Source organism: Morchella sextelata, assembly GCF_020137385.1.
Source record: "Morchella sextelata strain SCLS chromosome Unknown scls_19, whole genome shotgun sequence".
Lineage (NCBI taxonomy): Eukaryota > Fungi > Ascomycota > Pezizomycetes > Pezizales > Morchellaceae > Morchella > Morchella sextelata.
The window spans coordinates 632,444-658,624 of record NW_025408634.1 but is presented as its reverse complement, the minus strand read 5'-3'; the positions used below and the strand labels follow the sequence as shown (position 1 = coordinate 658,624).

The 26,181-nt window shown below is 44.0% G+C and overlaps 7 protein-coding genes across 7 annotated transcripts; 4 read left to right on the top strand and 3 right to left on the bottom strand.

Moving 5' to 3' along the window:
- Window positions 1-2,361: 2,361 nt before the first annotated feature.
- Window positions 2,362-5,644, top strand: H6S33_005071 (uncharacterized protein; the record flags this gene model as incomplete). The annotated part of the gene is made up of 8 exons (XM_044836417.1): window positions 2,362-2,432; window positions 2,480-2,702; window positions 2,761-3,159; window positions 3,209-3,311; window positions 3,570-4,127; window positions 4,180-4,268; window positions 4,345-5,517; window positions 5,573-5,644. The coding sequence occupies 8 exons, from the start codon at window positions 2,362-2,364 to the stop codon at window positions 5,642-5,644; spliced, it is 2,688 nt and encodes an 895-aa protein (XP_044690284.1).
- Window positions 5,645-6,247: 603 nt separating this feature from the next.
- Window positions 6,248-7,551, top strand: H6S33_005070 (uncharacterized protein; the record flags this gene model as incomplete). Its single annotated transcript, XM_044836416.1, has 5 exons — window positions 6,248-6,354; window positions 6,404-6,457; window positions 6,526-6,608; window positions 6,675-7,373; window positions 7,442-7,551. 5 exons carry the CDS (start codon window positions 6,248-6,250, stop codon window positions 7,549-7,551), a joined length of 1,053 nt encoding a protein of 350 aa, XP_044690283.1.
- Window positions 7,552-7,809: 258 nt separating this feature from the next.
- H6S33_005069 (uncharacterized protein) lies at window positions 7,810-8,970 on the bottom strand (the record flags this gene model as incomplete). The annotated part of the gene is made up of 5 exons (XM_044836415.1): window positions 7,810-8,050; window positions 8,107-8,169; window positions 8,231-8,401; window positions 8,473-8,688; window positions 8,756-8,970. The coding sequence occupies 5 exons, from the start codon at window positions 8,968-8,970 to the stop codon at window positions 7,810-7,812; spliced, it is 906 nt and encodes a 301-aa protein (XP_044690282.1).
- Window positions 8,971-10,576: 1,606 nt separating this feature from the next.
- H6S33_005068 (uncharacterized protein) lies at window positions 10,577-12,282 on the bottom strand (the record flags this gene model as incomplete). Its single annotated transcript, XM_044836414.1, has 5 exons — window positions 10,577-11,228; window positions 11,286-11,602; window positions 11,660-11,905; window positions 11,981-12,145; window positions 12,214-12,282. The coding sequence occupies 5 exons, from the start codon at window positions 12,280-12,282 to the stop codon at window positions 10,577-10,579; spliced, it is 1,449 nt and encodes a 482-aa protein (XP_044690281.1).
- A 6,882-nt stretch (window positions 12,283-19,164) lies between these two features.
- H6S33_005067 (uncharacterized protein) lies at window positions 19,165-21,177 on the top strand (the record flags this gene model as incomplete). Its single annotated transcript, XM_044836413.1, has 1 exon — window positions 19,165-21,177. One exon carries the CDS (start codon window positions 19,165-19,167, stop codon window positions 21,175-21,177), a length of 2,013 nt encoding a protein of 670 aa, XP_044690280.1.
- Window positions 21,178-21,662: 485 nt separating this feature from the next.
- H6S33_005066 (uncharacterized protein) lies at window positions 21,663-22,835 on the top strand (the record flags this gene model as incomplete). Its single annotated transcript, XM_044836412.1, has 2 exons — window positions 21,663-22,174; window positions 22,232-22,835. 2 exons carry the CDS (start codon window positions 21,663-21,665, stop codon window positions 22,833-22,835), a joined length of 1,116 nt encoding a protein of 371 aa, XP_044690279.1.
- Window positions 22,836-23,089: 254 nt separating this feature from the next.
- On the bottom strand, window positions 23,090-23,458 carry H6S33_005065 (uncharacterized protein; the record flags this gene model as incomplete). Its single annotated transcript, XM_044836411.1, has 3 exons — window positions 23,090-23,276; window positions 23,338-23,357; window positions 23,423-23,458. 3 exons carry the CDS (start codon window positions 23,456-23,458, stop codon window positions 23,090-23,092), a joined length of 243 nt encoding a protein of 80 aa, XP_044690278.1.
- Between the last annotated feature and the right edge of the window lie 2,723 nt (window positions 23,459-26,181).

Sequence of the window (26,181 nt, the reverse complement as noted above, 5' to 3'; positions counted from 1 at the left end):
CTTTTTAAAAGGTGAGTACTGCATAAGAATTATATAATACCATCAACATGATTTTCAAGATCAGAAGATACAAATATAAAATCACTTTGAATCTCTCAATCATTTATTTATATTCTACACCAAGTTCCATTGTGAGTTAAATTTGATAGAAAGATTTTGCCAGTGTTCTGCAAACAGTCTCATGGAAACAGTTCCTACTGTGCTGATCTCTGTTTCTAATATTTCTATTCGTAAATCTCCCCGTATTGTATGAGAATAATTGATACATATGAACAGGGTTTGGATTACGGGACAAAAGAATTTACAAACCGTGTATAAAAAAATCATAGGCACATCCCGGACAAGAGTAAATGGAAGCGGGGCGGATCATAATTTTTCCATTTAGTATATCCCTTTCCAGTTAGCAGTGGTATTTGTCATCAATATTATGTTCGACAATTTCTAGCCTCTACATACAAACTCAAGCGTTTTGAAAATTAATACCACTTTCAAACAAGCATTAAAATTATTCGAGTTCTCTCACATTGTAGAGTATAAGCAGCAGATTATTATTACAGTCTTAGAACATTACGAAAGGGTGGTGGTTGTCAAAGTATAATCCTCTAGTTATAGGTATCCGCCGCCATATTAGCAGTCTATGCATCATTTATGCAGTCCAATATGCCAAGCCAGTTCTCCTAGGATAGTGGCGGTCGCCTACCTACATCTACATGTGAAGGACCCCCTACCAGTGAGGTAACCCAGCAACGGTCCCTTTGCGGTTAAGGCACCAGATAGCGCCCGCAATTACCGCTTGTCCTCAATTGCCGGGGTTGGCTTTAGGTGTTCAAATAACGTATGCCAAGATTCACTTATCCCGGGTTTGATCTTCGGTTCGTACCGCGCATACTCGATACTCGATACTGAACCTGCCCCTCCCGCTTCTGAAAGTCACTCGTCAACACTATACCCGTTACAAGCTCCCTCCGCTGATGCTTTTCCAGTCGATTTGAAGCGTTTGCTACTTTCTATTTAAGTTTACTTTCGTCATTACTTTCGCAGTCCATCTATATTCGCTTCATGTCGATTAGAAGGTCGAAGTTCGTCTCCCGGACCAGCGAGGATTTCACCTCCCAACTTACTCGCCGGAACGCTCCTCCTAATGACGAAGAGTCGAATTTACCATCTACAGCTAAGCTATGGCTTGGTGTGGGAAAGACGAATGACAATGTTCCTAAAATGGTCCGGGGAATCACCATAGCCGATGAGGAGAAGATCCATGTGGGAAAAGTCAAGAAATTGGGTACATTTAGCGGAGTAGGTAGCCATAGAGCTCCTGTGGACTAGACATTTCGTTGATAATGGATTGCTAGGTTTTTGTTCCAACCACATTAAATGTTCTATCCATTCTCATGTTCCTGAGATTCGGGTTCGTCCTGGGACAAGGAGGAATACTTGGAATGTTTGGTATGAACCGGTATTCACCTGAAATGTCAAAAAACCCTACCTAACAAAGCCTTCGTAATCAAGGTATGCTTTTAGTCAGGTAATGGAAATAATCTCACCAGACAATGATGAACTTAGGCCATTCAATAAAAAAACCGGAGTGAAGCACTGTATCGTAATACTTGGCGTCTTATAACTCTTACAGAACGATTTTTGTTTTTGGCCAGTCCAAATCATCACGCTTCACATGCTGACTTACGCGGCGTAAATAGTTACCTTATCAACTTGATTACTACACTGTCAATATCCGCCATCTCTTCAAATGGTACAGTTCGTGGCGGTGGCGCGTATTATCTCATCTCACGCTCCTTAGGGCCAGAGTTCGGAGGAAGTATAGGCCTAGTATTTTATTTAGGTTTCGTATTCAACACAGGCATGAATGCTGTTGGCATGATTGACTGTTTGATGAATAATTTTGGAGACAAGATTGGCAGTGGTCCACAGATTTTTCCAGACACATTCGTCGGTTCCCCCACCTAAATCCACACATCTACCTCTTCTGAGGATATGGGTGGTCTTAGGGTCCGTTTGGCAGCGGGGCGGAACGGAGTTTCGAAGAGTGAAAATCTAACCAAAAGAAACGGATTTCTCACAGCCATAAACTCTGTTTTGGCCTATTGCTGAACGGTCCCTAAGATGAGGTTTCCTTATTACTGATGGGTAATGGTGTGAGAACAGTGGTATCGATATCTCTATGCTACTGCAGTCTTGGTTTTTTGCACAATAATTTGCCTTCTTGGCTCTGCCATTTTTGCCCGTGCATCAAACTTTCTTCTCGCCATCCTCCTTTTTGCAACATTTTCTATCCCCGTATCAGCTCTTTTGGTCAAGCCATTTCAAGATATCAGCCATGACGTTCTCTATACCGGTCTGTCAATGGATACATTTATGGAAAACCTCCGGCCAAGGTTCACGAAAGGAGCCGCTGGGAGTCAGATATCAGGAAGGTAAGTAGTCGTTATTATGCTCTTTATAGCATTCTAACAAGTTGTAGAGAGAACTGGCAAGATTTGTTTGGTATTCTCTTTCCAGCCACTGCTGGAATCTTCGCCGGTGCAAGCATGTCCGGCGACCTTAAGAATCCCAGTAAATCGATACCAAGAGGTACTTTGCATGGTTTGATGTTGACATTTGTGGCCTATACATTGGTGATTCTCTCTATGGGGGCCACTATTAGACGCGAGAGCCTATATAAAAACCTCAACATAATCCAGGATGTATGCTGCCGATCTCACCAAATACAAGTATATAACCAACTAATTACTTATTGCATAGGTTAACATGTCGAAACATCTCATTCTTGGTGGGGAACTTGCATCTTCATTCTTCTCAGCTCTGATGGGAGTAATCGGTTCCGCAAAGTCATTACAAGCGTTAGCCCGTGATGGGATACTTCCTGGTGTATCTTTATTTGGCCAGGGAACCAAGTCAAACGATGAGCCAACATATGCGATTATACTGACCTTTCTTCTCTCTCAATTAACTCTGCTATGCGATATTAACCAGATCGCCAATTTTGTGACTATGACGTATCTTATGACATTTCTAGTCACAAATTTGGCCTGCTTCCTGCTAAAAGTCGGAAGTGCACCGAATTTCAGGCCGAGTTTCAAATATTTCACCTGGTGGACAGCTGCGGTCGGAGCAGTTGTCAGTGGTGCAACTATGATATTTGTATGTATCATCGCCATTCTTGGATATATCAATTTAACCATTCGAGCAGGTTGACAAACTTTACGCTGGAGGCTGTCTTGGCGTCTTGGTCACCCTATTCTTAGTTATTCACTACACTACGCCACCTAAGAGTTGGGGAGACGTTTCTCAGAGTTTGATCTATCATCAAGTCAGAAAGTACTTGTTGAGACTGAAACAGGAACATGTGAAGTTTTGGAGACCTCAGGTATATTCAATTTACATAATCTGTGATTTCCCAAGGACATCCTCTTATGAAGCAACTTTAGATCCTGTTATTTGTAAATGACCCCCGGAGATCTTGGAAATTGATTCAGTTTTGCAACGGTATTACAATCACTTCTTTTAAGTGAAACTAAGAAAGAAACTGAGACTTACTTGTTTTCTTGCAGCTATGAAAAAGGGATCTTTATACATCCTTGGACACATCGTTGTCACTCCGGATTTTCAAGACTCATTTCCAGAGGTTAAACGGCAACAAGCCGCCTGGATGAAGTATATCGATTTCAGCAAAGTCAAAGCGTTCCCCCAAATATCCATTGCCCCTACTATAGAATGGGGTGCAAGGAATATTGTGCTCTCGGCTGGCTTAGGAGGCATGCGCCCAAATATTGCAGTCTTAGGGTTTTATAATCTAGATGAATACCGCAACTCAAAACCTCTGGTAGATATTCCGTGTACGTCAAAGTCAAGGAATACAAACCCAACACATCAACCTACACCTCACAACACCCAGTCTGGTAGGGTTACAACTCATATATTAGACCAGCTCCCAACGGATACCATGCGGAATGAAACCGCCGTCAGTGTTACCAGTTACGTCAATATCTTGGAGGATTTGCTTCTCTCTCTACAGATAAATGTGGCCGTTGCGAAGGGATTTGAGAACTTGGAACTCCCTACAAAGGGTAAAGACCATGACAAAAAGTATATTGATCTCTGGCCAATTCGTAAGATCTCAATCAGCCTTTCGGCCCCTAGATATTACTAACATACCAATAGAAATGTCTGCTGAAATCGAAAATGGCACTCCTGGCGCCGGTAATATCCTAACAACAAACTTCGATACTTATACTCTTATACTCCAACTGGTAAGTCCCTTAATACTTGTCTATGAAAGCATTTGTACAAATGCCCCAACCACTTCTATATCTCATTCTTCTCTAGGGTTGCATTTTAAATACTGTTCCAGCGTGGAAAAAGACCTACAAAGTTCGAGTAGCAGTATTTGTTGAGTATGAAAGTGACGTTCATGAGGAAAGGGCTCGAGTTAAGAAGCTACTGGAAAATCTGCGCATTCATGCCGAGGTCCTGGTTATGTGGCTTGCAGACGGCAAGCTGAGCTCCTACGAGGCAATTGTGAAAGGATGTGAAAATGAAGACGATAATGTGGAGATCGTACTTGGGAACGAACAATGGTGGAAAGAGTTGCAAAAGCGCAGGGGCCGAGCGTCATCTCGTGATGCTCCTGACCATCTCGCCGATGTAGCGCAACTTGTAAGTGGAGACCAATGGCCAAGCAGCAGCTTTCAACAACAGAGACGATATGACAGCCGCACAATGTTCGGGGGGATAAATAAGCTCATCAAAAAATCCCGCAAGCGGCATTCTATCTTTGGCCTGACTAGACTAGGAATGCCTCTGTCTCTGAATATGAGGACTCACCGCCTCAATCCAGATGCTCTCGAAAATGAATCTACTTCTGAGCTTTCAAGTGACGGTGAAAGCGACACCCTTTCTAGCGAAGATGAGAGCATCAAAAGCGCTGCAAGTGAAAACGACGCCGATGAGTACTCAACTGACGAGGAACATCCTCCTATCATCAAAGTTCGACGTGCCAGCACTGGCGATCCTTTGGGATTTGGTACTACTTACAGGAAGCAAAGTCTGCGACAAGCAGCGCTCAGAGCCTCTGCACTTAAGTCCACATCGACTAAGGAAGCGCAACCACGTAAAGAAGCGGGTTTAGCTATTGGCTCGACAGGAGAATCGTCTACAACGCCTATTCCTTCGCTCACTAGGCCTGAGCTGCCACATCGTAGTTCCACTCCAATCTTTTCCTGTCAACCAGTTCCGGATACTGAAGTGGCGGTGGAGGAGGGTGTTGGCCCTAGTATTATGTTTACGGATACACGTGGTAATAGGGTACAAGCACCCCCAACGTTTCTCAACCCTTTATCCTTCAATGATTTGCCCTCGAGGGCACAACATCTTATTTTGAACGAACTTATACGGAAACATTCTCATGATACAGCTGTCGTCTTTACTACTTTGCCCTCGCCCCAATCTGGCACATGCAAAAGTGAGAAGGACTCGGTTGATTATCTTGCTGGACTAGAGGTAAATCATCTGATAACCCCCTTTGTTCCTCATGTACTTACACGGCGGCCTATAGGTTCTTACTGCCGAACTCCCCCCAACTCTCCTTGTCCATTCAAATTCTCTAACTGTCACTACGGCGTTGTGACCTTCTCCTAAGCCTTCTCCATATGTAAATGATTGGTCTTTGATCCGATGATTAAACACGTGCCAATATACTTTTAAATTTCGAATCTTTTACAGTGTTTTCTTTTTATCATCTACATACTCTACATAAACATGAGAACCAGGACTACATAGCATTAGCGTTGCTTGAAAGTTGGAACTGATTCACTATATATATATTCAAAATTGGCTACTTTACGCCATGCTCACAGGTAACTGCGTCTAGACTACGAAATCACAGAAAGTACAGCAGACGCTCGAACATCATGTGGGCTCCAAGATTAATTATGGTACCTCTATGCGACGATGTCAATAGTAGAGTATGAGATTCGTTCGCTGGCTATTTTAGAACCTAGGGTCCGTTCACGATAAGCGGACGGCCGGTTACCACCGGAAAGTTACGTATGATGAACTCGTTGTACATGGGATTCCATTACCGGGTTTGGCCTCCTTGCACTGTATAGTAATCCTCCAAGAATCCACACACAGCCTAAATAAAATATTAGATATAAAATCTCACCAATTCTTAAAGATTTAACTCTTTATCCATTTTCCATTACCATATCTCGCTACTTAAAACATAAAAATGGTCACTTCAGACTCAAACCCTTCTACTCAGCTGCGGCACAAGAAGCTACCGTGGATACGAACACCTTTATTAGAGAGCAACGCTCTCTCCAAGGCAGCAGGATGGTATGTACCGAATCTAGTAGTTTCTTTGTCGAGCTAATTTTCTGTGAAGCAGAGTGTTTATGAAGATGGATATGTTCCAACCGTCTGGATCGTTTAAATCCCGGTAAGATCACTATTCATGTTCATTCTCCGGGAATTTGAGGCTAGTTGAGCGTTGCTAATTTTCTAAAGTGGAGTGGGAAACCTATGCCTTAAAGCTGTTCAGTCAAGGCCAGGACCAATAAGATTCTACAGCTCAAGTGGTGGGAATGCAGGTATGTGCAGTTTCTCTGTTGCCATGAGCCTGTTCGATCGTTAATATGATTTATCTGGATTATTAGGACTCGCTGCTGTGACAGCTGCTAGACTGTTGGGTCATGAAGCGACCGTGGTGGTTCCCGAAACCACCACAGAGCTCATGAAAGCTAAAATTCGCGTCGCAGGTGGCGAAGTCATCTCTCATGGCGCCAGTTGGAAGGAAGCGGACGATTACATTCAAGGTCTCCTAGAAATGGACGATCAAGGTGTTTATTGCGCTCCTTTTGACCATCCAGATATTTGGGAAGGAAATGCCACCTTAATTGATGAGATTATTGATGATCTTGGAGGATCTCCGGACGCAATAATTGCATCTGTTGGTGGTGGCGGGTTGTTCTGTGGCATCCAGTTAGGTCTTATGGGCCATGGATCCCCCGATGTACCAATTCTAGCTGTTGAGACGGAAGGTGCAGCTTCTCTTAATGCAGCTCTACAGGCTGGTTACCATGTAACCCTACCCGCAGTGACCTCCATCGCAACTTCTCTTGGTGCTCGAAGGGTTGCTGCAAAGACATATGAACTTGGACAGAGGCCCAATGTTAAGTCGGTGGTCTTGAGCGATGCCCAAGCCGCGATGGGCTGCTGCAGGTTGATGGACGACGAGAGGGTAGCAGTGGAAGCCGCATGCGGGGTTTCCGCGGCTGCTATCTATTACGGTCTTCTTGGAAAAGTTGTTCCCGATCTTCAACCAGATAACAAGGTTGTTCTCGTTGTCTGCGGCGGTGAGTAGCAGTTCACTCACCAAATTCCCTACAACCATGATTTTCTTGTGAGACTAATTATAATCCAGGTAGTAATATTTCCGTAGACATGCTTGCCGCATATCGTGAAATGTATGGATCGAAGGCAATTGTGGGGGAAGTCAACGATAGAGACGTCCCTAGCTCTCATACTTCTTAGATTCCTGTTGTCAGGTGGATGGATTGCTTTTCTGATTTCTGATTGATTTTAAATTTTACACATTTCTTTCTTGCACTGAATGATAATAATAGTAGTGAGCAAATTAGAAGCAGCATTAAGTGTCAAAGTACTTAACATCATAATCTTCTGAGGTTTCGCCGCTCACCTATCAAAGTAGAGGCCTGGCGGGAAAAGAAAAGAAAATTGAATATATCCGCTTTCCTTTAAGACCAGTATACGAATAGTGATCAATCTCGTTTATATCCCCCTTATGAGCCCAGCTCGGTAATTCCAATAATTGGCTCTGATGGGGTCATACTTCTTCGCCAAAAGATCCAGGGCCATCACCGCCTGTTCCTTTTCCGCCTTCTCCACATAGATATCAGCCAGAATGTCCAAGGCATGTGATGATTTTATTTTGTCGGGGTTATCCAGCGGAGCATAGTGAAGGCACGTCTCCTCAATTGTTGAGAGTGAAAGATTTGCTTTTTTTAAGGCCCTAAAGACATCATAAATTAGAATATAAACTTCTCACGGGACATTTGGTCAACTAACCCGCGCAAATAATTCCAGGGACTCGGATTTTGGGGAGCAATGAAGATAGCATCTTCGCAAATGCTATTCCGTGAACTAATATCAGCAAGGATGTAGATATAGCTGAACAGTGGGAAGGTATCACCTTATTTCACGGTCAACAATTTCTTTAGGGACGTCTTGATCTCTACCGAAAACCACAAAGAATCGATGGTTCCATGCTGAGTTGTTTCTGATATCCTTCTTTAGTAAGATATCGATGTATTCGATTTCACTAGGACTCTCCCATAGATCAAATCGTCGTACAAGCCATTGTCTACCCGCGCGTTTGTCAGCCGGAGATTTCCCAGCTCCATTGCTCGGAATAGATGATAAGATTAGCACAACCTATAAGACCAAACGTGGTAGTTTTTTGAATCCTTCTCAAACATAGATGCCGTAAACTCTGCCTCGCCAGTCACGTCGCCAATCTTTTCCATGATCAACTGACGGTGGTGCCAAATTTGATAGTTCTTTTGGTGTTTTAAAGCCATCTCATTGAGGAATACTTGTTCCTTACGCAAGTCCCCCCCCAAGGCAAACAAGGTTTTTGCTCTGTAAAGCCTTTGAAACAAAAGCAAAATTAGTGGCAGTTCCCGAGGCTATACATCATAGGGTCAAAGATCATTACCACACTGTGTAGTGCGCGGGGTTCATTTCAATAACGTCTTCCGTAACTTTGAGCACCCTTTCGCTGACTTCGTCCTTGGCCATCACAGCGCGAAGATAAGCCATGGCCTCAGCATATTCCTCGGTATATGCTATTTGGGCGAGAGGATGAACGCCGTCATCCTGTGGGAGGGGTACAACATCCTCCCATTCAGGATCCCCGGAATAGAACGACATCTTGCAAATAGTGGACTAGAAGGTTGGTTACAGAATCTCTCGCAAAGAGGATTTTTGTATACCGAGTGCAGTGGGGTCGGGTTAAAAAGAGGTGTAGCAACAAAGAAAGGTCTTTTGGTGTGGAGCTAGCTCGGGCGCACTGACCAAGTCCCTAGAGAGTACATACCTACATGTAGTTACTGTAGTTATTGATGTTGCACAGTCGAACACTTGAACAACTTCTTATTGGCTGCATCCTTGCGAGTCTTTACCTGTTTGAACTGGTTGCAATCATGGAGGACTCGAGGTGTGTGTGACAAATAACCGACTTTTCTGGGAGTCAGTTTATTCTCCTCAAACAAGAGTTTTGAATGAGTCCACTTTGACGTTATTATTAATACGGGCCTCGGAATATGGACACTGGGAGATACATGTATGAGGTGGCCCAGGTCAATAATGGATGTGCATGTATCTTTACAACGGATACATGTGTTCCTCAATATGTACATGTATGTACCGATTCATTCTTGGGTGGTCCATGTATGTGTATATATACATGTATTTATTCGCAGTTATATCTTTATCCACCTGGCGATCAAAATGTTTATTCATACTGGAAGACATCCCATGGATATTCTGAAGGCGTTCAAATTACAGATTTTGCATAGCAACCGGTCACCACATCAAATTCTGCAAAACCGGACCCAGATCAGCACATAGGGCTTTCTTGAACAAAGCCGGGAAGCTCTAAAGCTTGCAATTGTAAACATGATATCTATATCTTTAATGACTATTAGTGAACTGCCAAATTTTATTTTTTTTTTGGAATTTTCAGGTATTGTTTTGGTCATTTGAAGTGTCGGGGTCGTAAGCAAACTGCCAGGTGAGTAAAGCTGTAGACACCCCCTGGGGGGTCTACAAATCACATTTGAACGCCTACAAACCTTCAAAAATATCCACGGGATGTCTTCCATTGTCATAACTGAAATATCTCCATAGAGTTAGCGTTCAGGAGGAATCTTGGGGTCACTTTCTTCAGAATAACCAAGTACCATTTTCAGTTGTGGGTATTATTTAATAATTGTTAAATTATAAAAGTCGCCGACAGCAGAGTTTAACTTTCGAAGAAAAGCGCAGATGTTGATTAATCCATGGGCAGCAGCTGTTGGAATCTACTGTAATGTGCTATAACGAAGGCTGATGTCTTGATCGTGGGTGAGAACATCTGGCTATAATTATGAGATTCGGCGGTCACGGGATAAAGGTTGGCACGTAGCATTTGTCGGTTTTTTTTTTTTTTTTTCGTTCCGTTTTGTTTGGTTCTGTTGTCTTCGAATGCTGCAGCGATATGGCACTAGTGCTGCAATACTGTAAGTCTGAAGCTACCGTGCGATGGTTTACCCGGAATCCTCCGTTTTATCTCCACTTAATACGGGTTTTACAACAGGTTCATGTGAAAGATTACATACATGTATGTTCAAAAATATCAGTCGGGGATAGATTACCTCATATTCCATACTCGTGAGAAAAGAGAAAAAAGTTATAAGAAAGGGATATCTAGCCATCAAATTAAGAGAGAGATATATGAAGATTATGGTCCCAGAGTTAACAATTTGCACTTCAATCATTAATGCAAGGTAAACTCAGTCTCCTCTGGAATCCACTCTCTCCAAAATCTCCAGCCTTGGTTCCCCTTCCCAATGGCTCCAACGCCTACTAGGTCCTCCACTCCCTCCATTCCATCTGCGGCTAAGAACATGTCCTGTGTAATCTCAACCTCTTTGTCTGTCCTGAGTACGGCAGGCCACAAGACACCAACACCATCGCCCCCTAGCGTAGTTTTATATTTTTCGAAACCTTCGTTACTTAGTTTTGTATCTAGATCATCTAGAACGCTCTGTCTAACATTTTGTTTCAGAAGGGTAATAGAACAACCTCCTCCTCCAGCACCAGTTAACTTAGTCCACCCGATGCCTGTGTAGTCAATTAACTCTCTTATTCGCTCCAGTTTTGGGTGCGAAACTCCCAACGATACGAGAAGACCATGGTTTATGCGGATCAGTTCACCAAGCCGAACAAGGTCCAGACTTCCGGGTTGAGCAGAGAACTCGGGATTAGAGATAATTCTATGTGCATCAAGAGTAATTCGGTCAATTGCATCAAGAAGTGAGTTTGTGATCTCGGGATGAGCAGAAAGAAGGCTGTGGACGTTGGCAACCTGTTCAGAAGTCCGCCGAGGCTGCTTTGTATTGACTAACAGAAGTGGAAGTTCAGGGAAGCTAGGCACCATAGTTAGCATACGTTAGAAACCCCCAGATACATGGAATATTACTGACTTGCTCATATGGGTTACCTGTGGAGGCAGACTATAATCCGTTCGTTTGAAGAGCACCGCCTTCCCTCCAGTGGCTACTGTGTTGTCAACCCCACTGGGGTTTCCATGAATACACATTTCCCCTACAAACGCCCAATTGTTGATTCTCTTAAGTTGCAATTGTGTTTCATTTGACATCATTCCGTTGAAGGGTGTTGTCAATGTTCCCATCTGAAGCTGCAGGGCTGTACTCAGGCAAACAGATATACTCGCACTACTTCCAAGCCCTGCCCCGATGGGAATTGTAGACTTTAAGGTATATATTGATGCCGGGGCATGCTTAGAACCAAGCATTAGATATAAATATAAAAAGGCCGTGGCAGATGCTTGAAGCACCTTCCCAGGAATATCGGCGACCAATGGTTTTATCTCGTTCATTAGCTGGTTATCCAGTCGTTCAACAGTATCGAAGTAGTATTTCTTTTTTCCGGGCGCAGAAAACGTATCCCATGGCAACAACTCAATGTCCCAAGAATGATCAAGACCAATGTCCGGGAACCGAAGAGTCAATTTATGAGCAGTCTTCGGTAGGGGTGTGACCAGTAGATAACATCGAAGAGAGAGGGCAGCAGCAATTGCTGCCTAGAATATCATTGTCAGACCGAGCTCATGCTTAGTTGATGAGTGATGTAAAGAGATAGATAAATTAGAACGAACCTTGCCGTGAACTACAGCATGTTCACCATATACAATGACCTTTCCAGGCGCCGAAACCATGAAAGATGGAAGTTGAGAGACGGTCGACGAGCGGTGAATCCTTGATCTCGGATTCATGGGAGCGCCTTCGCATAAGGGGTCGGTGCTGTCATTCTCAGGGGCATTCTAACATGGACTATTAACTCCAATCCCACCAAATGCGTTGAGTTTCAGTCTCCTGAAATAGCACTCACATCTCCCCCCACACCAAGCTGATCAGAACCCACCACCATTACACCACCGTTTAGTTTTGATGAACCCATCGTTGCTGGAAACTTTTAAATTAAAACGGTGAGCTTTGGAGTCTGAAAGGGTTGAATAGAGAATATGGATGAGAATTTCTGGAGTTCAAAGACGTCGGAAATAAAGTAAGTATCAGTATAGGAGGGGACTCGGGTGAGCAGACCTCAGAAGGGAAACCCGACATTGAGTGTGGGTTGATCTTAAATGGAATGGTAAGAACGCCCGCGGTGCCGAGCTAGCTAAAAGAGCCGCAATAGGGCCAAAAGGGTAGCCGAGAGTACCCTGCATCAACTTTAACAAAACGGGTCAAGATTTATAGACCCCAAACGTCAGCGTCAATAAACAGTTTGGTGAACACAATATTCCTGTTGTCAGCTGCACGAACGACAACTACATGTACCTAAAAGTACAATGTACTTCCCCTATCATTATATTCTCTCACGATAGAATATTTGAGAGTTGGGACCCCATAGCTTATCAGCCATGCAGCTGACGTTAACTTTACAACTTACATGTACTTAATTATAAGCTTACCCCTCCCGTGGTAGGGAGTACATGTAGCTTCTTTATATACATGTAGTACATGTATACATAAGTGTTTATGTAGATTGAAGCACACCCCTACGTTAACTGTTTACTTATGTAAACACTTCTATTGCAATTAGACAGATCTAGTATACGTACAGAATATCTTCGAATAGGTATATTCCCGTAATTATTCTGGACGTATCTAGATCGATCGAACTCAGCTGGTATTCAAATATCAAATGACAATCGAGCTTACCAGACTTAAACCTCTGCATGCTCACTCCCGACCCCAGGGTTTAGGAAAAATAGCAGCACGCGCACCCCGTCCCCCGGCCGCCCTTTCTTCCCAGATTAATGCCCAAAGCATCCGAAACATACATGTACTAGCTATATGACTTTCAGAATTTCTATAGGGTTGCAAGGGTTTACGTCCCATATACCTGCCATGAGAACATAAAGTTTTGCAATCTGAGCTATGCCTTAAGCTGTCGATGCTGACCCCCCCGGCTATAACAGAGGAATTAGATTTTGTATGAGAGATCTATTATTTGATGAGAGATAACGGGATCTGTTAGTAAAGCCACACCAAATTTGCTTTTCTTTTGGTGGGTCAGCATTTTCGCGACAGCTTAAGGGATATATACTACAATGTCATGCAGTACATATATAAGGTAATTGTAACTAATCTTTACATATATAATACGGAAAAAGGGGTTCCAGAGCTAGAGTATACTGGGTTAGTGGTAATACCGAACTTTGTTCACTACAGCAGCACTCCAGCAGAACTGTGGGGTACAGGGAAATGCTTAAAACTTTAATTCATTACCTAACCCTAATTCCGCGCGCATTCTAAGTTTGAAGCTCTCAAATAATATGAACATCACCAGCGCAGATATCAATCTATCAATAGATACCTGGGTGTTCACCCTCTGATGATGGGCTTTCCAGAACTAGGAAATACTTTTAAAAACAGATTTTCCCGATCTAGGCATAACTGACTATATGTACTTTCTGTAAATGAGGAAAGGTGATCCACTCAATTAACGATTATAATGATGATAATGATGATGACCATATGCATGATGATATATGGTGAGCAATTGTGATGTTAATACATGTGAGTACCTGTTCGCAAGCTTAAGACCCAATCTAATGAAAACAAGCAGCACTAGTCCTAATCTTCTGTACCGGAAGACACTAATTGGTATTCTTTGCAATATTTATTTCAAAATATGCTGTCATAAATCGACATTAGAAACAATACGGTATAAATAGTGCTACTATAGTGATCCCACCCCCTTTTTTAGTACTGTATATTAACAGCACTACTAAGAACCGCGGTGACCTCGCTGCTACGAAAGTACGTATACGATGTACATATATATATCCTGACATTTTTGTGAAGTATTTGACTTAGTTTCCTATGGTACTAGTACATGTAGTGCCGTTGTTATGGTACTCAAAATGCACAAATTGCGAATAAATACGATAATAGTTCTACCGGCGCGCGCACTATCTATTAAAATGCGCAATCTTAACTACATATATAGTAAAGGTGAAATCAGAAACAAATAAATACCATATATGGCGCAGTACTCCAGTACGTACCGGCCGCGGTATCTTACAATAATTGATACCTTGACAATTCAATTTATCGACAGCTCTGGATCCGTCAATTCATTTCACCCATGAATACTAGATACATGTAGCTTTCAAGCCCGGCCTACGAAATTAACACTTTTCAGGTTTATCTCCACGATGTAACATTAATAACAAATTATAGTATACAAAGCCGGCCGGGGTGCTTACCGGTGCCAATACTACATGATTTGATGATGCTTAAGCTTGTGATGACTAGTGTGATCATGATGGCTTGGTACTTTTTATATACATGTAGTTTTGAGCTACATGTAGTCTTCTATAGACCTACATGTACCTCTCCCTGGCCATGGTCAGTGCAGCGCCTCCCTATTCCCTCTAGGCCAGGCCGGTCACGAAACCACATGTAAGTTGAAGCAGTCTTGCTGTACGTACTGAAGCTCATGTACTTGTAGTTGTAATCACAATATTGAGTTATTAAATTACATTTTAAAAACTTATATAATTATGACTACACGTACGCGTATAGATAATTACATACTTGTAGCCGTACCGGATGATAAATTACATTATATATAATTGTATATAAAGGATCAGTCAAATATATACTCGTAGTTTTTTGGCGTTTCCGGACGCAACTGCTATTGCATACGTATATACACAGAAAAACTCGCCAAGGCTATCTTTTGTATGGCATGCAATAGCAGTTGCGTCCGGAAACGCCAAAAAACTACGAGTAGCTGGGTGCCTATGCCTGCAGCTGTTCTACAAGTGATTTTCTTTGCGCCCAGCACTCCGAATCCTGAATATTCAATTAATGTAACAGTCGATCTGTATCTAATGCCGATTGGACTCTTCTTTGCAACTTGGTCAACTGAGAAAAAGCAGCACTAGAGCTAGTGCAGTGCTTAGGCGTTCAGTAGAAGATTGTGAAAACAGGCGCTCCAACGTATACGTACGGGGCGGTTTTTCACGGCCTTTTACTGAACGCCTAAGTACTGGCCATATGGCCATGGTCCTGCCAAAAAATTGCTACTAACACTTACGTTATAATTAATTATAATCATAAGACTCATGGTACTCTCTACTCTACTAGTACCAGACATGTAAATGCATCAGTTTACACATTGCCCATACAAAACCGACACAAATGATGCATTAGCTCGGGACGTTATTTGTAAATGCATCACCTGATCATGCATTACTTGATGCATTTACTCGGGATTTACCCGGGGGGTGATTGGGAAATGCATCAACTGTTGCATTATTTCTTGGAAAACGACCTATAGGTCCTTACTTTACACCTTTGTATCACATGTGTACGACTTTGATATTCATTTTAGACGATCAACCAACGACATTGTAATGTACTTTCCCCCATTGAGTAGTAGAGAGGTTGACTCTACTCGGGTACAGGAATAAGAACCAGAAAATGCTGCCATACAAATAACCCTATTGCATTTTCTGGTTCTTTCTCCTGTACCCGAGTACAATACCAAAAAATAGTATGGATTCGCTACGTTATTCCCGTTAATGTGCTAGTAATGCAGCAAGAATAGGGCATTACTACGGTATTCTTTGTGTAATGCCGGTTGCATTCCGTATTACTCACTAAATCCCGTAGTCATACAGTACTGATTTCACCCCGTTTTTTCGTACTGTAGTTCAAATCCCCCAACGTTCACTTTTTGTTTTTATTACCGCCATTGGCAACAGGTAAATGTGTACATGTACCGGGTGTTGAGGGTAAGTGATCAGAATCTGATAAGTGAATGCTGCGGTGAATACATGTATTTGTCTTATCAGATTCTGATCACTTTTCGCTACACCCTAGTACTTTTAATCATGCATCAATTGATGGATTAATTGATGTATTAAAAGATTCATTGTTTGATCCATTGTTGATGCATTTCCTCTATACAAATGATTTGCCTCGTACAGGTACGCATATAACACATTTAAAATACCAATTCCGTACGAATTTACCCATACAAAAAAATGTTGCATTAAAAGATGCATTTACATGTCTGGTAGAGACTCTACACATATATGGTATATTACAATATATATATATAGCTACTATACTGATACATGTGTAGATATTGCGCACGTGTCATTTATCAAAACAGCTGCAGCGCTACGCTGTTGATCATGTACAGTACCTAATCACTAGGGGTGTGCCACCTCGCGGCCGCGAGTTGTTGCATTGAGTATCTATGAGTATTAAATATTGATATTGATGGAGGAGACTCCTTCCACCTTCCCCCGCCTTTCCCGCCCTCTACTTCCCACCATCTCCACCGCCCTTCCGCTGCCCTCTACCCCCCCCCCCCCCCCTCCACCGCTCCTCCAGCTCCCCCTCCACCACTGCCCTCTACCCCCCCTCCTTTCCCCAACCGCTCTCACCCTCCTCCACTGCTTCGTGTTAGATTATTTAATTAGATATATTATTTAATTATATAGGCCTTTTTAAATTTTATTATGTGCGCCGCAGATACAGAGTTCCATCAGTATCATTGATTTTTGGTGGGATGCGCTGGTTGCTACGCAGAGGTCAGAGTCAGGGTCAGGGTTCAACCGAGCGCGAAAAGACTGTATCGTAGTACATATTAGATGATCATGTAGTCATTCCGGCCTGCCAAAACCATGGCCGACTATATGTAGTAAAGTCCTCCATTTTCGCTCATATACATATTACGGCTTTGCTAGGTTTACACTACTCAAATTTAAATATTAGCTTTCTCCACGGATTTATTGTGGAAACGACCACAGAGTGTCCCTACATATGGATTTTCGAGCCTAGGCCTCCTCCTCAACATAGTAATGTTAATATGCTGACAATCACCCCGCGTGCCGGCCGCGGCCTCACGCAATTCAATATGGACTTATTAAAAGCTACTCCGGGGACCTATAGCGGCCTTACATGGATTCATAGTAAATACATGTACATGCATATAGCTATACTACATGCATAGTCCTACGTCTTAGTATGTACATGTACATGTAGTCAATATACAATACATGTAATTGTAATTGAGTTTTTCGATTGTTGCACCCGAAATCACTCGTCAAACATAGACAATCACTCGGTTAGTTAGTCGCCAGGCAACGCAAGCTAATCCGGATCTTGGTCAAATTAGCGTAACTAATTAATGTAGTTAGAGTACATACATCCTACAGCCCGGCCCTGCTATGTACACATTAGACATCCATATGTTGTGAGACATGCAACCGAACTACATGTAGCTATAACGAAAACCTTGATAACGCGCGCGAGAGGTAAATATTCCCTGCAATCGTGCTTAACTACTGAAGGTACTCTGATTAATAACATTTCTCCGGGACAATACCTAATACCTGGAATAGTATTAAAAGTTTTAACAGCAGAGTAGTTATATTCTTGAATAAAACTGCTGTTGACGTCAGCTCATGTAAGTACTCTGTATCCGAGGCGACTGTACATACATGTACGTACATGTATGTACATGCTCTCATAGCTAGGTATGCCTGTGACGAAGCGATCGCCATCGAATGCTAATTTTGGAAGGAAATCGGACAAAGTTATCCATGTGCCTACACCACCTTTTAACCCCACTACATAAATACCTACTTCTAAGCTAGCTGCGCGGTACAATCTCTCTTTTAAACAATCATATAAAATAATAATAACACTATCTAGCCCTCACGCATTATCGGGACTGAGGGGGTGAGATTACCAGCCACCTCGGAGGTGTCCCAACCTCCTTTAATATTTCTGATCGCCTGAGTTGACCGATGTAACTTGCAGCATTTAATCTACCACTTTTATCAAACACCATTCATGATCGATGTAAACAGCGAACCATCATGGTACCGACCTATCTGCTATGCCCGGTTTTCCACTCGTGGGTCTTTGTGTGTATGTAAAGACATAGGTATTTACCAATCTCATGAAGCGGGGCCAAAGCGACCAACATGATTTTGAGTGGGTTATGGGTGATCAAGATTACGACCATCAAACCGAATTTGCAATATCGGTGGCATTCTCATGAGGGAGCTGCACCGTTTACTGGGGGGTGCATTAAGCACGGATGTCCCCGATCCCTGCTATTTTCCATTACCTGAAACCCCAACCCTGCAATGACTTGCTTATCCGTCTTGCTGAGTCGAGTTTTCCTGTATTCTGATAGGCGGTGATGAACTTGTAGGTACTGGGGAAACTCCGCACACGAATTGTTTAGATTCATGGGAGACCTACAGGGGCTGGTTCACCCCTCATTTATCTAATCTAACTGCCTGGTCCTTGCTCTATCCGCCCACAAGCCACGCTTTTTGTCACTTGTACTACTAGGTGAGTGTTTACCTCCGTAGGCACTCTATACAGGTTTGAGAGCAGTTATGGTGTTCCCTACCTGAGTTGAGGTACGTATTGTTTGAATAGCATACCCGCCTACCCTATGTGGCTAATAGTTGTGGTATACGTGCTTGTGTCTGATATCTCCCTCATCTCTTGCTTTGAATCCTTTCAATCCTGTCAGCTCCTCTTTCCGTCATTATTTCGTCTTGCTCTCTTTCCCAACACCCTCCCATCTCTCTCTCCAGGCTTCCAGCCCTACCTGGTCTGTTATTGCCTCTACATTCAAACATTCTGGAATCACTCCTGCTTTATGCCTCAATAATTTACAAACGCTCTCCCGGCGAGCGCGTTTTACATACATTCCCACTATCTTCAGCTGAAAGCACGCTACCCACTACCAAGCGCCTGTTACCCCATATAGCAGCAGCTTCCCGCCAAAATGGGTGCCGCGCAGTCTATTCCATCCGAGATCGAAGGAGTCCATTTTTCTAACACCCACCCACCCCGGAATAAACTCACCAAACCTCGAACTAACTCGAACACTACGAGCCGTGAAGCCTCCTGTCTACCTCCCGCGCTCTCTCGACTAAGTCTCTCTGGCGGATCAAGGCCCTTGACTGTGCAATATCAAACCACCGAAGAATCACACGCAGGCATTATTGCAGTCGAATATTCGAAAACATTACCCCCTAATGATGTTCGGAAATCTGGGATGTGGTCATTTGTGGGGGATCATGACTTTGAGGCTTATTCCGAATCTGCTGTGGATTCAGCCCTTCCTGGGGTGGTCAGCGTCATGCCCGTAAGCACTGGAATGCGCAGAAAAGGAAGTATGGTCACACGCAGCTCAACCAACAGCAGTGCAGCATGTGCACCACCTCCCAACCGTAATTCTGAAATACCTTCGATGGGCACTGTCCGGCGTAGATCCCAACTTCTCGCAGCACCACCTGCGACAGCGACTAGGAAACCAGTACAACCATACTTACAGGACCAATGTCTTCCTGATACACCGTCTCCAGATTCTTACACATTTTTACCTCCATCAATGGGATATGATTCTGACCGATGTACGACACCTTCTGGATATAGCGTTCTTGGGGCTTTCAAAAGGGGATCTTTGAGAATTGCAAACGGTGCAGCATCTCCGGCACCATCGTCTTCAAGGGCTTCTCCGGAAATGTCTATGAAGACTGAATATTTTGGTTCGAATATTGCACTTCCCGGTGACTTGATTAGTAGGCCGCCATCGAGTGATAAACCGCTTTTTGTGGTTACAAACTCGATACTTCCAACCCGTGAGGTGCGCCTTGTTCCACCATCACCTACAGACGAGAGAGACGGTGATGAAGATGAAATACCGAGCAGTCCATTCAGTTTCACCCGGAGCCCCAGTGTTCATAGCGAAGATATCGACGATTCGCCATTCGAATTCGAACCCCCAGCCAATGATACGCCAGATAGCTTGCGACAGTCTCTTTTTAGGCCGACACAGAGCTATGAGAGTCTTTCTAGTACCGCGTCCAGTGCTATATCCACCGGATATGAGTACCACAGGATCCTTTCAGAGCAATGTTTGAGCCGGCGTTTTGATAAGCCAGTACGTGTTGATGTCAAAATGTCAAAGATGTTTGCATCAGCGCCTTTTGTTGGGAATGATGTGCATGATCATACCTTCTCTGAGGGAGATCAAAAAGAGAACGATAAACACACTCGACGTCCCAGTATCAATGAGGTTGGTGGTGAGAGTATGGACTCTGGCTATAGCTCCTCTGGATCCGTAAATAGTTGGAAAACAGCATGGAGCCATCAGCATGCCAAATCAAAATCTACCGCTCGTAAATCGGAAGTCTTGATGACAACAGAGGACAATCCAGTTTTTTCTGAAGAAGTTCTGATGAAGCCCGAACAGCCAGTATCGAGAAGGAGAAGTGTTGTTGCAGCCATCCGGAGGAGGTATTCTCAAGGTGACCTCAAGGCCTTTGCCCGAAATAATAACATCATAAAACAACCACCTGTACCAACAATTCCGGTTGTAGAGCGCAGTAAATCCCTGTGGAAACCACGACCGGAGCTAAAACATCGGAGAAGCATGATCACAGTTACCAAAAGTTCAGTTCAACAAATTGAAGTACCTAAAACATCGCCTGATATCCAGCCCGTACCCCCGCTACCTCAGCATGCCAAGGTGGAGCGGAAGGGGGCTTTCAATCTTCTTACTGTCGAAGATTACCTACCACTAGTAGAGCAGATTCCATTCACGCCGATTGATGACCGTAACCCAGGTGCAGCCGGCCTTGCTTTTACTAGTCCAGCTGGTAATATGCACGACTCGATTATGCACATCAGTATTGGGCCAGAGTTGTGTCGCGGCAGCAGGATTACAGGGCAGGAATACTATCAGCGCTTCTCAAGGCAGCAGTCTACAGGAGTAAGGGCAATGATCGGTTGAATAAATGGCAGCGATAAGATTATATCCTCGTGCTTGCGCTAAAGAACACCCATGTCTTACAACATATTTCCTTTGTTTCAAGTTATTTATTTCTGCTTGGGTATTTATGGGATGGAGTGATAGGTGATTTAAGGAGTTGTCTTCTTTTCTTTCTCTCTTTCTTTCTCTTTCTTTCTTTCATTGTGTTTCGCTTTTTTTTTCAGACATCATGGCTATATTTTTCTTGTGTACATTTCTGGGAGCTTACGTGCCGGTTTTATGGGTTATTCTTCTATTCTAGACTATAGTGCCACGATATCATGAGAAGGTACAGAACTCTCATGGCTTGTGGTAAATTTTATTAGAAAAATACAATGACGTAGGTTATTGGCCAACAAGGTTATTCTTGGCGCATATGTAAACAGACGAAAATATTTTCAGCCGCCCTCAACTCACCACCAACCCTCAAAGACTTCTTATTCAAATCACAAGAAAAGTCCCCCCGAATGGCGCAAACACTCGAGGCAATCAGATTCAAACGAGGGGACCTTCAGATCCTCGATCAGCTTAAACTTCCCCACGAGTCGACATATGTGGTTATCAGAGATTCCAAAGATGGCTTCCAAGCCATCAAAGACATGGTTGTTCGAGGTGCCCCAGCTATTGCCATAGTAGCTGCACTTTCTTTGGCAGTGGAATTGCAATGCAAGAAATCTCAAGATGAGATCACACCCACGAAGGCGCGTGAATTTGTGCATTCCAAGTTGGACTATCTCCTGAAATCCCGACCAACAGCGGTCAACCTTGCCGATGCCTCTAGGAAGTTAAAGGAGGTTGTCTCAAGCGAAGCGATTACTGGGGAAGAAGTTTTTGAAAGATATGTCCAAGCTGCAGAGCAGATGTTGATCGACGATGTCCAAGATAACAAGAATATTGGAGACTTCGGAGCCCGATGGATTTTGGAGAATGCTACCAGAGCAGATGAGAAAATAAAAGTTTTAACGCATTGCAATACTGGGTTCGTATATTCCGCGTTCGTCTGGGTAAATACTTGACTAACTCTGCATCACCATAGATCACTCGCTACTGCGGGCTACGGGACAGCGTTGGGAATAATCCGCTCCTTGTACGCAGGCTCGAATTTAGAGCACGCATACTGCACCGAGACTCGCCCGTATAATCAAGGCTCACGCTTAACCGCATACGAACTTGTTTACGAAAATATCCCCGCCACCTTGATCACAGACTCAATGGCGGCCTCATTAATGTGCCTCAAAGGCATAGCTGCTGTTATTGTTGGCGCGGACCGTGTGGCTCGAAACGGTGATACCGCAAACAAAATTGGGACGTATCAGCTTGCGATCGTTGCAAAGTACCATGGGGTCAAGTTTGTTGTTGCAGCACCCACCACAAGCATTGATATGGACACCGCATCTGGTAATAATATCGAGATTGAACATAGACCTGGAGCAGAATTACTGTGTGCTCGAGGACCGAGGGCGGATATGGAGGATCTACATTGCTTCTACACGGTCAGCACTGCGGCACATGGAATTGGTGTTTATAACCCAAGCTTCGATGTGACCCCAAATGACTTGATTGATGCAATCGTAACAGAGAAGGGCGTCGCAGTAAAGGGTTTGGATGGAAACTTTGATCTCTCTAAATTCTTCAATTGATAAAACGAATAGAATGGGGTCTGGGTTAGTATATCAAGGTAGATTGCATGTAGCCTATAAGGGGTCAGACCCTGACAAATGCCAGTAACATGGTGGTTTGTATTTTATGCCCTAAGCTTCTTTGGTACCAATGCCGAGCATTCCAAGAATTCACCGTGGCCTATTATTGACCGATATGCCCCTGCATCCAAAGGAATATCTACGATTATTGCATTTTATCATGGTCCTATGTGTTCCTACGGCCCTCCACATAACTACTCTCGCGAATCTTTCAAATTTTGGGTGATATCCTTGCTGTCTGTGGACAGGGAGGATTGGGTATCGTCTTTGTTGATCAACCCTTCCTGCACGGTAGGTTTGTCGTGCTCAGCCAGAAAATCGTCAAGTTTCTGTTCCAGGGAGTTTAATTGAGCCTCCAGAGTAGCTGCACTCTTTTCAGCTCTGATGAACTAGTTAGTTTATGTTGCAGCGTACCGGGTGCAATGTTAAGGATGAAATTTACTCGGCTAAGTCCTTATAAGCCTGTGAAACACAGATCAGCACCGTATCCAACATGTTTAAGACAAGGTATTTTCGGAAAACTTTACCTTTGCAAAATCTGCTTCATCATCTTTCGATGGCATCGCGCGTGAGTGTGATAGAGATTTTCTGATAGAATTGTTATCGGTACTGGACAGCTTGATGTTTGTATGTATGTAAGTAATCTGCAACAACGAGTCAGTTGTCGTTGGTTTAGGTAACCGGTAGTACAGGTCTCAGCCCTAATCTGAACTCATTTGTAAACAGAACCAATGTGCCTAAATATCGGCTAACGGGAATACCTAAATAATCCGCTGAGACAGGAGGTGAGGTGAAGCCGTAACTTGAAACCTCGTATGTACATGTAGGTACACACTGCCGCTTTCCGTCAACGCCAACCTCACAAGAATATTATTAAGCTCTTGCGGAGCAGATACAGTACCGTATATACATGGAGGTATGTAGAGTAGGGCAATTGAATATACAGCTGTATGTACAGTACCATTTAAAGTAGGCTACACCAAATGAATGAACCCTGCAACACCTCACAATTCGTTCGCCAATAGGGAGCTGGTGGGATAATCCCCAGCCTTCTGCGAGTCCAGGGCCCTCTTCCTCTTCATCCTCTCCATGTTCCCTTCTTTGTCCTCATTTAAAACTAAAGAAGAAAAAGGAAACAACCTACCCACAAATCGATACGATGATCGATGACTTGAGGCTGTTAGATACATGAACTTAAGGTGCCCATCGTATGATGCTGATGCATGAACCGTTTCCCCAAATGGTACAGAGAACGGCCCTTGCAGTAACAAAAGTTACCTAACCTCACCTACATACACATACATGCCGCTTCCAGAACCGAATACTCCGCATAGAAAAAAATGGTACCCGGTACCCGAAAAGCGCTGGACTGCCAGTAAAACGTCAAGGCATGTATCGAGTGGTATTTAGGATGTTGCATCTCGCAGCACATCGCTGACAAAAATCCTTCAGAGAACCAATAAACCTCATCACCTTTGTAGAGGAAGAGCCTCCCTTGAATCAGTTATATAACCTTTTTTTTTCTTTCCTGATCTTCCATTTCGCGAGGTCATTCAGGCACCCTTACTTGCGGCCGGAGCCGCCTTCTTTCAAGCCTCCTTGAACGTTTGGCGCGTTTCAGACCGCGAAAAGTTACCGATCTCGCTTGAGTGCGCGATCGCAGTTCCCTTGGCTCCCAAAAGTCCCCCTGCTAGTTCTGACAAGATGATTGGTGGGCCGACGTCGTTGTCCCCGCTGTCCAGTATTTTTCAGTATGGGCCATGTCTGCTCACAGTTCACCGGCTCCACAATTAAGACACCCCTGTCGTTCGTCGTCTCAAGACTGCGACTAAGTGCCCGTCGTTCCAATTCTGTGGACCTGGCATCAATGTGCGTCATAGGTCGGGTGCTCTTATGTGAAGACGGGTAAGCAATGTCCAGCCTCCTTTTTTGTTTTTCCCCTCCCCAGCTCCTGGGACCTGTCTGTTTAGCACTCGCACTCGTTCACTTACCCATGCACTCTCACACATCAATATCTCCCCCCGTTGACGTAAATGGCAATACAGAATTGATGGGAAAGATGGGGGAGCTTATTTCCCTTTTTTTTATGCCTTTGTGTTTTCTCTCTCTCTCAATGCTCGATTGACACATCTGCATATTTTAATCGAGAATCGAATAGTTGAACGGGTCCGGGCGCCCGGCAGCCCTTTTTGTAGGGTGTCTGCCCGTGATGAGTCGTGGTTTTTGCCTGGTACAAAACAAGCGCTCTTCTTTCGGGAGGTCCCTTGAAATAACAACTAAGCCATGCACAGCTCCGCAGACGTCATTGTGCATGTGTCCGACAAAAACAGGGCAACATCGCAGTTGTCAACGGCCCCCTTTGAGAGGTCCACCGCGTCTCCGATGACCACCGTCGTGCCCAGGATACCAGTGCCACTGTATCTTATTCTGCTTCCCCCCCCCCCTCCCTGGTCCCCCTCTTCTCCTCTCTTTCTCTCTCCTCTCCTCTCCTAAGCCGTGAGCCGGAGAGAGTAGAGTAGCAGTAGCAGCAGCAGAAGCAGCCAACTGGTGTGTATCAAGTACATGTGTATGTACGAGATATGCTACTTAGCACCGGCAAGCACTGCTAAGTACGGTACTGTATGTATATACATACCAGACTGTTGCCAATTGCAATAGCTAATTAGCAGTAACAAAGGGGGGGGGGGGGGGGGGGGCGAAGGGCTGTTATTTATGTGTCTCGGTGGACCCCGCGCAAGACACTTTATTCTGGCTGGCTGTCGCTCGAAGGTAGGAAATTTCAAGGAAGCTGTTACAAGTCATAGAACAGCACTCTACAGGTCTTTCTACCACCTACATACGTGACAGAGCATCGACACCAAGCAAAGCCTTTTCTTTCCTTTTCCTGTCCTCCCATCCCCGCCTACAACAACGTCATTACACATCCCCACCTTATAACTACAGTAGAGTAAAAGTACCCTTACCATATCCTTGAGAGTCGGTACTCTACACTGGCTACCGGCTGCAACGATCGTTCCCCTTGAGTCCTCACAACCTTCCATCGCAGCTGCAGCTACTGTTTTGCATCTGCTTACTGCAAATATCAATTCAAATCTTCCTATATCAGCCCATTTCTTTCTATTAAGAGTTACGGTGTATTTTGCACTTTTTCCTTTTTTTTTTGCCAATACGTTCTACGCCTGCTCCCTCCACTAGCAGCTCCAGTACCACACTTCATTGAACCCCCCCCCCCCCCACAATCCCCTCACCTCACCTCCCCCTTCCTCCTCTTTTTGAATTTCGCGTA